At 55.1% G+C, this 10,281-nt stretch overlaps 1 protein-coding gene across 1 annotated transcript; it reads right to left on the bottom strand.

Moving 5' to 3' along the window:
* Positions 1–4,986: 4,986 nt before the first annotated feature.
* On the bottom strand, positions 4,987–8,241 carry GPR3 (G protein-coupled receptor 3). The gene is made up of 2 exons (XM_088790684.1): positions 8,101–8,241; positions 4,987–7,028 (listed from the first exon to the last, which is right to left on the bottom strand). Exon 2 carries the CDS (start codon positions 7,021–7,023, stop codon positions 6,031–6,033), a length of 993 nt encoding a protein of 330 aa, XP_088646810.1. The 5' UTR covers positions 7,024–7,028; positions 8,101–8,241; the 3' UTR covers positions 4,987–6,030.
* Between the last annotated feature and the right edge of the window lie 2,040 nt (positions 8,242–10,281).

Below are 10,281 nucleotides of genomic sequence, written 5' to 3'. Positions count from 1 at the left end.
GTGCGCACGCTCCCACCTCAGCAGGTAAGCCACCTCCACCCTTACCTCGGGAACTGTGCATGCGCCTGCTCACACTCTCACAGGTATTTAAAGAAGAGCAGACTTCCTGGCTGAGGTCAGAGGTCAGGTCTTCAGGCTCCCACCTTGCTGCTCCCTCTCTGAGCCTCAGCTTCCTCACCTATTCAGTGAGGAGGTGACCATGATATAGGCAACCCTTCCATGAGTAAAGCACATCCATAAACATGACCCTATGGATTCCTCAGACCAGTCCTGGGAGGATTACTAACAGCTTTTTATTCCTATTTTACAGTTGAGGAAACAAGGCACAGAGAGGCACAGCAGCTTGCCCAAAGTCACACAGCAAATAGGCATCAGGCATGGAAATATAAACCCCCTTCTTTCCAATGCCCCAGGCTGCCTACAGAAGATTAAAATACCCTATCGGCTTAGACCTGGAGACAGGAGATACAGGGGCTAAAACCAGAAGCTCTGCCTTTGTCCAGGAGCTGTGGAGGCTGAGGGTAACTCAGAGGAGGTCCCAGGCTTAGCATTAACATGGAGGTGGGAAAAAGCAACTTGGAAGTGAGTGGGTTCCACCACTCCCCACCCGCACCAGTAGACTGCGCTAACCTTAAGCTTCCTTTTTCCCTGCAAAGCCAGAGGGAGCTAACGGGGTTTCTCCCTGTGCCATAGTCACCGAGTAGCTTGTTTATCCAAGTATGTACACACATGTGAGTGGATTGTGCATTTGTGCCTGGACTCCACCAGTGTGCACTCAATATGTGGGTGTATGTTCTTGCATGCCTGCAGGTATACTTAGGAGTACACGCTTAGGCATGTGTAACATGGAAGTATATATTTGCAAGCCTGTACACGTGACTGTAGTTGTGCGTATAGGTGAGGTGTGTTTGGTTGTACATATATAAATGGTCTTGGCATATCTGGCAGGTGAATTTATGTACATGTAAGATTTTGTGTGCATGCCTACTGGGTTTGTTCATGAGTGTACTTGAGAATACATGGAAATGCTCACATGCATTTGTGTGAAGAAGTGGAGTGGGGTATGACCATGCACACAACTGGTGAGTGTGTGTAAAGGTGCCTGAAGGATGGTTTCATGGGACTATATACACATGAATTGGAGGAATTTCCTCTCAAGAGAATATGACGCTAGTGTTCCCCCCAGCCCTGGTATCGGGGGTGCCCTTCCTGGCTCCAGCCAGGCACTGGGCTCACAGCAAACCCCATGCCCCCCTCCCCACTCTATTCCCCAGACCCATACTGCTTGGCCAATTTGCAGCCTCTTGCTCCCAGCTCCTGAGAAGGCCTGCAGCAAAGTCAAGGGGCTGGTGGCCAATTAGCGAGGGGGTTAATCAGGGATCTGGGGGCCCTTGGGGGGTGGGAAGCCGAAGGCAGGCATTGGGGTTGGCAGGAGCAAGAGCTGCCTACCATGATGCTGGGGGAGGGCAGAGGCAGGGAGGGGAGGCTGAGCCAGCCCCATGGTGCTAGAAACCAATGGTCTGCCTGATTGCTGAGCATAGGCAGCAGTGGGGAGCCTGTGCGACTGTCACTGTGCGAAAGGGCATGTACATGCCTCAAGTCCTTGAATGTGGTCCTGTACACAAATGTGTGTACATGCCTATGGATAGCATCTGTATACACATGCAGTGTTCGTGTCTGCACATATGTGGGTGTGCAATGCTGTGCAAATGCATCTGGGTGTGCAAGCATGTGGACCCGTGTGCACATGTGTATACAAGGGTAAGTCTGTGTTTGTATGTATACATGTGTGCAGGGACATGTATACACATTTAAGTATGTTTCTGCATGCAACCATGTGCACATGAAGTTAACATGGTCTGTGTACATGTGTGCAACGATATATCTATGTGCACAAGTGTGTGTGCCAGTCTGCAGATACATCTGGGTATACACATGTGTGGGTGAGTGTGGATATGTGTGTGCTCTGAACAGCTAGAGTGTGCCCGTGTGCACGTGCCCATGTAAGGAGCTGTGAGATGCAGAGTTGGCGGGCTTCAGGCTCCAGCAGAGAATATGACAGACGAGACTTGCCGCAGCCCCCAGCCCCAGGAGCCTGTTTTCCAGCCTACAGAAGCTGTGAGCCCGTGAACTCATCTTATATTAATAGCTGCTGTCTCCTCACTTATTGCAGGGAGAGGCGGTCATGGCCCTGCAGCAGGGGCTCAGCACTGGGGGCTGCTCGCCCTTCCCCACACAGGACCCAGGAAGAAGGGGAGGAGAGATGGGCCTCACCCCCACCTCAGGGCCTACTCCATCGGGAAGGCAGGGCTCTGGGCCCCAGCCCTTGCCTCCCCCAGTCCAGGGAGCCTCCACTGCCCAGCTCACCCTCCTGGGCCTCTGTAGCTGGGCGGGATCAGGCATGGGGCTGGAAAACTGGCAGAGGCAGAGAGGCTGGAAGGCTTCGCTATCCGCCCCCCCCACACACACACAACACATACACGCACACACTTAGCAACACAGGCATGCGCGGCCCCAGGCTGAGCACTAGATGAGTCTGAGTCTGAGGCTAAAAGAGACATAGAAAGCTTCAATTTGAGGGGTCAGACATGTCCCTTGTCTCAGGGGCCCTTAGAGGGGGGACACAGAGCCCTACCTTCAGGGGCCCATATTCTCACAAGGAAGGCAAGACTTCTCTATACATGTTTACTCAGAAGTGTAGGAAAGTGTGGTGTATAAACCACATCGTCACAGCCACAGGAGGCCATAGCCAAGGAGGCTTCCCGGAGGTGAGGGTACAGGGAGGACCTGAGCTGTATCTGCAGAATCTGGGAGGAAGAAGAAGCCAGCCAGCCCCATCACAAGGGCACACATATTCCAGTCTGGAGGCAGATTCGGTCAGCCCTCAGGATGGGCCCAGGACCCATGGCAGAGACCCCAGATTTAGGCCCCCAGAAATACCTCATATCTACCACACCACCACCGCTGGGCAGACAGCAGAGGATCCCCAGCATGGGGACCCACTACAGGCCCTCCCAGACAGGAGTTGGCTAGCATTTAGGGCCCCCTGGGCCCTGGAGCCAGAAGCTGGGGTGAGGAGTCAAGGGCTGAGCTTGCTCAGGATAGGATGGGCACTGGTCCTTCTCTTTCTGAGCCTTGGTGGGGACTCCTAGGAAGCATGGGGAGGCAGCAGGGAAGCCCTTCCCTACACCACGTCTCCCAAAGGTCTGGGGGTAGCCTGGAAATCCCCCAACTTTTCCCCCCGCCCTGGGACAGGGTTCCCTGCCCCGGTTTCCTTGCGTGCTGTGTCTGAGCTGTACCTGAAATCCACTCCCTCACCCAGGAAAGAAACAGATTTGGAGTCAAATGGACCTGGGTTCAAATCCCAGCCCAACTCCTTACTAACTGTGACTTTAGGCAAATCAAATGTCACCTGCAGCAAAGCGTTTCTTGGGCACCCTCATTTAAAGATTACACGCACTCCCTGTGTCCCTTCCCTACTTAGTTGTTCTTGGAGGACTTACCACTCTCTAATGGTACCATATTTTTCACTTAGCTCTTCATCACCATCTTCCAGGCTGGAATCTAAGCTGTCGACAAGGACAGCAGTGCATGAATGACGGCCTATTACTCTCAGAGCCTCCACTTCCTCTTCTGTAAAATGGAGAGAGTAATAGTCCAGTCCAGTGGGCGCTGGTGATGTGTGAAATGTTTGGCCTAAAGTTTGTCATGGATGGGGGGGTCTTGCTGAGTGGGGGTCTTTTCCCAAGGAGTTTCCAGGAAGGTGGGGAGAGAAGATAAGGCTCAGCCTGACCTGGCAGGGCCTCCCCACTTGGATAGGAGCTGGTGTAGCTCAGCCAGTCCTGCCCTCTACCAGCTCAGACCCAGACCCTGCTGGCATATCCATGCCCTTGGATTCCTCTGTCCACTATTGGGGAGGGGTCTTGAATACCACTCAAAAGAGCTCTGGCCAGGGAAATGGAGAAAGACCTGAGTCCTAGCCTGGCACAGCTGTGTGAGTTCAAGCAAATGGCTGCTCCTCTGCAAGCCTCAGTCTCCCCAGCTGTACAATGGAGGGGTGGGCCAGAATGCTCCCCACCTCCAGGCTTTGGCCACCTGTGAAGCTACAGAGGCTGTGAACTGTGGCCAATCAGAGCTTCCTCTTCAAGCATACCCCAAACTTGTTTCTGCCCTTGCCTGGTGAACACATCCTTCCTGGTTCCCAAACCTCTAAACTCAGGGTCCTACACATTTGTCTTCAGATGCACACAAGGGCACATGTACACGCTTATCATCACTCACCTTTGCATAGAAAAGAAGCTATTCCAGCTCCAGAGTGACCAGACCTCATCCAACCATCTCTCAAATGTGGCCGCTGGTTCAGAGTATGAACTCCAACACAAATCAGGGTCCAGAATGTCCTAGGTAGGACCCAGGCTTAGGAGGGTAGGAGATGAGAGGCCACTGGCCAGCAGACAGAGCACAGGTTCTGGAAACATGTTCCTGTGGACCGGTCACCAATCCTCCTCAGCCTGTTTCCTCATCTGTAAAATGAAGAAGATATTGCCTGTGTCCTGGGATGCTTGTTAGGCATAAACGAGGTAACACATGTAGTACACTTAGCACAGTGCCTGGCATACAGTACACAGCACGATTATAAGGGGCTGTTCTTATTAAGGAAACTGACATGCTTTGAGTATATATACTTTATGTCAAACTAAAGCTAATGTGGGTAGGATGTGGGCATCCTCAATCCAAGAATGGTCCAGCACCCTGGTTCCTGTCCCCCAGGAGCAAGTGGGGCCCTTGTCTGGGGGTACCCAGGTCTGAGCAGAGGGGCTCATCAGATTGGTATCCTGGGGTGGGGGTGTCACCTGCCATCCACATTCCTGGATCTCCAGCTTCCCACGTCCCCCAACAGGCCCCAGGCCTGGCCTAATCCTCCCATGCCATGTTCTTCCCCATCAGGCCCCACTCCACCCCCTCCACACACACAGACAGAACATATTTATTACAAAATCATTTTTTATTGAGAGCTGGATCCGGGACAGGAATCGGGAATGCACTGGGGGCCATACCCCGATTGGCAGAGGGGTCAGGTGTCGGCTCACACCCTGCCTCCTAGGGCACTGGAAGGTGAGGTCTGCCCCCAGGCCATGGCTGTGGCGCTGGATGCCAGGCTGTAGTGGAGTTGGGGTTGCCACGTCTTGGTCCTGGCTGCCTGGCCAGGCTGCAGTTTCCCCCAAACCGCCACCAGAGGGCAGCCATCCCCCAGCGCAGAGGAATTCTCGGTTGCTCAGGTGATGGCTTTTTAAAAAAATAAAAAACCAGAGGCTGGTGTGTTCCCCCACTGAAACCCTAGAGGGGCAGGCCTGGGGAGAAGGCTCTGGTTTCTATGATCTCTTCAATAAAAAGTAAGCAAAAATAATAACAAAATACATGATTTCTCTTTCTCCCTTTCCCCCCTCTAGGAACTGAGGTCAGAAATGTGGGTGTGGGGACTGGGGATACCCTGGTATGGCCTGGATTTCAAGGTGTGGGTCTCTTTTCCCCCCTCATACCCATAAATAAATAAATAAATAGATAAATCATAAATAGATACTCTCTTTGTAAGTGCACATATATACATATATAGATATAGATAAATCTTTTTCTCTTTCCCCTATCTAGGCAACTGAGTGGCTAACCTCTCCGAATCTAGCTCAGAAACTCAAAAGTAAGGTGACATGGTCAAGTTCAAGGGAGGGGGAAGACCAGGGACTTGGAATGGCACTGTAAAACAGCCAGCAGCATTCTGGAACTCCAAACCAGCTGGGCTGTGGGACATTTCTGAGTGGAACCCTGACCACTTGAACATTCTAGAACCATAGAGCCAGCTGGGCTCTGCAGGGATCTGAAGAGAATCCTGTGAAACACCCAATGTCCTAGAACTCCAGAACCAGCTGGGTCTTTGGGGTGTGGAGCTGGGGGCTTAGAACAAAACCCTGGAGGACCTAGCATCCTGGAATTCTGTAGTGATCAGGGGTGAAGGGTCACCAGGGAGGGATGTGACTAGACATCACTGGGGGAACGGGATCGAAAGGGGATCTTGGAAGAGGAACAGGAACAGCAGATGGCCCACAGCACCTTCTGCACATCCTGGTTGCGGAAGGCGTAGATGATGGGGTTGATCATGGAATTGTAGGTGGCAGGGAGCAGAGTGAGATAGGTGTAGAGGGGTGGGGAGTAGGCATCGCCCAGCAGGCAGTAGACGGTGAAGGGCAGCCAGCAGGCAGCAAAGGCGCCAAGCACCACAGCCAGTGTGGCAATGCCCTTGCGGGTGGCCACGTAGTGGGAGGCAGGCAGCAGGTGCCGCTGGAGGGCAATCTGCTGGGCATGGCGGCAGACGATGCGGCAGATCTGGGCATAGAGCTGCAGCATGATGCCAAACACCATGAAGAAGGCAATGGCCAGGATCACCAGATGGTTCTTGGAGAGTGGATAGACCACGCCGCACGTGGCCTGGGAGTCCAGGCAGTTCCAAGCCAGCACAGGCAGCAGCCCCAGGCCCAGCGCAGCCCCCCACACGAGGGCCAGCATCACATAGGTCCGCGTCACCGTTGTCTCTGAGTAGTAGGTGAGGGCATTGTACAGAGAAAGGTACCGATCTACAGTGATGGCCAGTAGGCTGCCAATGCTGGCAGTAAAGGCCATCGCCAGGACTCCAACCAGCACCAGGCTCATCTCTGCGGAGCCAATGCAGAAGACAGCAGCAAAGTGCAGGACGAGGCCCAGGCCTGCCAGCAGGTCTGCCACAGCCAGGCTGCCCACCAGCAGGAACATGGGGGCACGGAAGGCAGGAGTGCCCACAATGATGGCCACCACCAGTGCGTTCTCGCAGGACACCAGGGTGCCTGAGATGCACAGCACCACATCCCAGGCCCTGGGTGAAGGAAGAGGTGCAGCTGGTCCTGTGGGTCCCTCTGCTGAACCCACGCTGCTCATATTCACGTTCCCTGGGCCAGCAGAGAGCCAAGCCAGGGGGCTGCCTGCACCCCACATCATGGTATCTGTAGGAGAAAGACCCTATGAGAAGCTGGCAGGGCTGGTTGCTGGGCAGAGGGATCTGTAGGGGCTGAGGTCCCTCTCTGGATACTTGGTGGGAGTCTCTCCTCAAGATACTTGGCAGGGTCCTGATGCCTTATCCTGCATGCATGCTCCAGGGCTCCTTCCAGGATACCTTTGTCCTCTCATGCCCACAGAAAAGCTCAGGTCTCTTTTCCTGGGGATTCCTGTCCTCGGTGGGATTCTTCATCTCCCTTCCAACTCTCTGGGTCCTGTAGGCCTCTTTCTCTCACGTGTGTGACAAGAGGAGAACAAGATGAAGGACTAACATAAGTGGATGGAGGCCTGTAAGATCCAGGAGATGCTGGGAAAGGCCAGGACTGAGGGAGGGAAACACATCTCAGTACTGAGGGCAGCTCTGCTCCATACCCATCCGGGAGGAGGATGCTCAGTTTCTGAGGCTCTTCAGACCCCTCACGATTGTCAGTAATGCCAGCCTCAGGCTCCGCCCCCCGGGAGTGCGCGTGAAGCTCCCGCCAGCCCCCACCCTGCACTCCTGGGGTAACAACACCTGGGAACTCAGCTCCCCCCAACACATACCCGCCCAGACTTCTGTCCCCGGCCGGATCCTCTTTTTGTCTGAACCTCTGGGTCTTTGGAATAGACACCTCCTGCTAGAAGCCGGGATCCCTAAGTCAGACCCCTCCTTCGGCCCGGACACCTGAATCTTGGGCCTGACCCCGCCTCCTGCCGGGATGTCTGTATCCCTAAGTCAGACACCTCCTCCAGCTCGGACGCCTGGGTCCGTTCCAGCCGTCTCCTACCAGCCCAACCTCGGATGACCGTCAGCCCCCCAGAGCCCTGGGTCTCTGAAGGATTGCTCAACCTCCGCTGGGTCACCCCACTGATGCTCTCAGCACCCAGACCTAGGTCTCCGCCTGCTAGCCTAGAATCTGGGTTCCAGCTATTGACCTCCGACCCTGGCTCGCCGCTGGGAGCCTGACCGCTGGCCCAGCGCCCCAGCATTCTACGTGCCCTTCCGGACGCCTAGTGCCCGAGGCGGGGACCGCTACTCACCTCTTGTGACCGGGCGCGGCCGGGCCGCGCGGGAAGGTTCCACTCGGGTCCGGGCAGCTCAGGGTGTGAGCGGACCCGGAGAAGCCCCCGCGGCCGCGGGAGAAGCGGCGTGAGTCACCCCGCCCCGCCCCCGGCCACCGGTTCGGTGACGTCAGAGGCTCGGTTAACCAATGGGCGCATCGCGCTGGGACGCAGCGCGCGTCGAGAAGCTTAGTAATAAGGCCTCGCACCGCCCGCTCCCCCATTCATAAAAAGCGACCGTAGCCGCGGCTCCGCCCCTCCCGACTCGGCCCGCCCTGTCCTTGACACGGCGCCCTCTGCGGGCCAGGGGTTTCGGGGGCGCAGGTGGGAGAGCCTTGGAAAAGTCTCAGAGAGGATGCAGAAGGTGTAGCGAGGTAGCAGAAAGGGGACCTGGATAGGCAGTGGGGTGATGGGACCCTTAGAGGCAGAGACAGGCTGACGAAATTCAGGAGACTGAGACCGTGTGATGAGGTTGAATGGGCGTCCCCGGTGAGGATGACTGAGGTTGTCAAGATCATGGGGCCCTGAGGTGATGGTGACAGGAGCACGAGGGAGCATGGAGGTGGGTGGCAGTGACGGTATGAGCATGGTGACTGGATCTTGGGGGATGGTGGCTGAAGGACGCTGTCATACAGACAGAAGCCCCTAGAGCAACTGTAGCAGTGTCAGGGTGACTCTGTGGCATGATGGGGTTCAGAGATCACAGGGTGGCAGAGAGGATGGCAAGGGAAGATGATGGAGTGTGCAGGTGATGGGACTTTGTGTCACCATGACCGTGTCACAAGTGCTGACGTACTGAGGTGACAAGTTACTTAAGTGATGAGGGCTGTAGGGTCGTGGAATGAAGTTACCAGGTGACTGTGGTGAGTGGGCACCGGCTGAGTGAGACAGAGCAGTTTGGACTGACATTGATCAGGCAGGGAAGTTGCTGCCAGAACAGGTCCTTGTGATGCTGGCGCTGGGATGAGAAGCTGGGTGACATCACTCATGTCAGCCCAATAGCACCCTCACAGCATGGGAGGGGCTGGGCCTGGCAAAATGTCAAAACATGAATTATTTATTCAAGGATCTGGAAAGCCAGCAGGGTGGAGGGGGTACTTCCCCGAAGCAGCTGGAGAAGGGAAGCCGGGAAGAACTTGGAAGCAGAAAGCCTGGCAGCTCAGTTCCAGGGCAGGCCCCTCTCAACTTCCCATCTCGGGCATCCTGGCAGGTAGGGCATGGAGAAAGCTCCATCTTCCCCCAACTCTATCTGTCCTTAGTCCCAGAGAACCCCCCTGCACCTCCAGATGTGACAGACATGGCCCGTCCTAGGGAAGGGGAGCTGGCTGCTCCTCCTCCCTCTGTCTCTAGCTTTGATCCTGGTTGGAATCATCCAGGCCCAAGGAATGGGGGCGCGGCCAGGGATGAGGTTAGGACTTGAGGAAACCAGAGGGGCCCAGATCCTAGGCCTCACTCACTTCTCCCCCAACACAGCACCACTGCGGTTCCCACAGTTCGTGTGGGGCAGGGGGAAAGAGGTGACAGGCTGGTGTCAGGGTACTTGGGAAGAAAAGAGGGCCAAGGTAGAGGAGATGATACACATCACGTTGGATGGAGTTTGGGGTGCTTAGCCGGGGGAGGTGGTCAGGAGTGTGGACTGGATTCGATCCCCAGGTCCTCCATTTCCTAGCTGAGTGACTTTGGGTGAGTGTATTAGGTTCTTTGTGCCTATTTTCTCACCAGTAAGATAGGGGTAACGTTAGTATCTACCTTACAGGATTGTCGGGAGGGGCCTGGCACATTGTCAGCACTGGCGGTGTAGGCTACCAACAGTATATCTGACAGGAGAAGGACAGCCAGGAGGCATAGGTATGCAGGCAGTTACTGGGGTTCTAGGGTAAATGACATCACCCAGGGGAGGGAACAGGAGCCTCAGGGAATGAGGAGGAGCCGCAGGGAACCCCCCCATTAAGGGGACAGACTGTGGATGAGAGTGGTCCTATTCCTGGGCCTCTGCACTGGCTGTTGCCTCTGCTTAGAGGTCTTTGCACCCAAGTCACTTGTTCTGAAGCAGGCTTCCCTGACCTCTATCTATCCTAGATTAGCACTCTCTTACAGCACATGGTATGTAGTAGGTGTTCAACAAGTATTTGTTGACTGGATAAAAAAAATAAATTAACA

Source organism: Rhinolophus sinicus, chromosome 14 (genome assembly GCF_057876585.1).
Source record: "Rhinolophus sinicus isolate RSI-liver-muscle chromosome 14, RSI-T2T, whole genome shotgun sequence".
NCBI classification, from domain to species: domain Eukaryota; kingdom Metazoa; phylum Chordata; class Mammalia; order Chiroptera; family Rhinolophidae; genus Rhinolophus; species Rhinolophus sinicus.
This window is presented reverse-complemented; position numbering and strand designations above follow the sequence as displayed.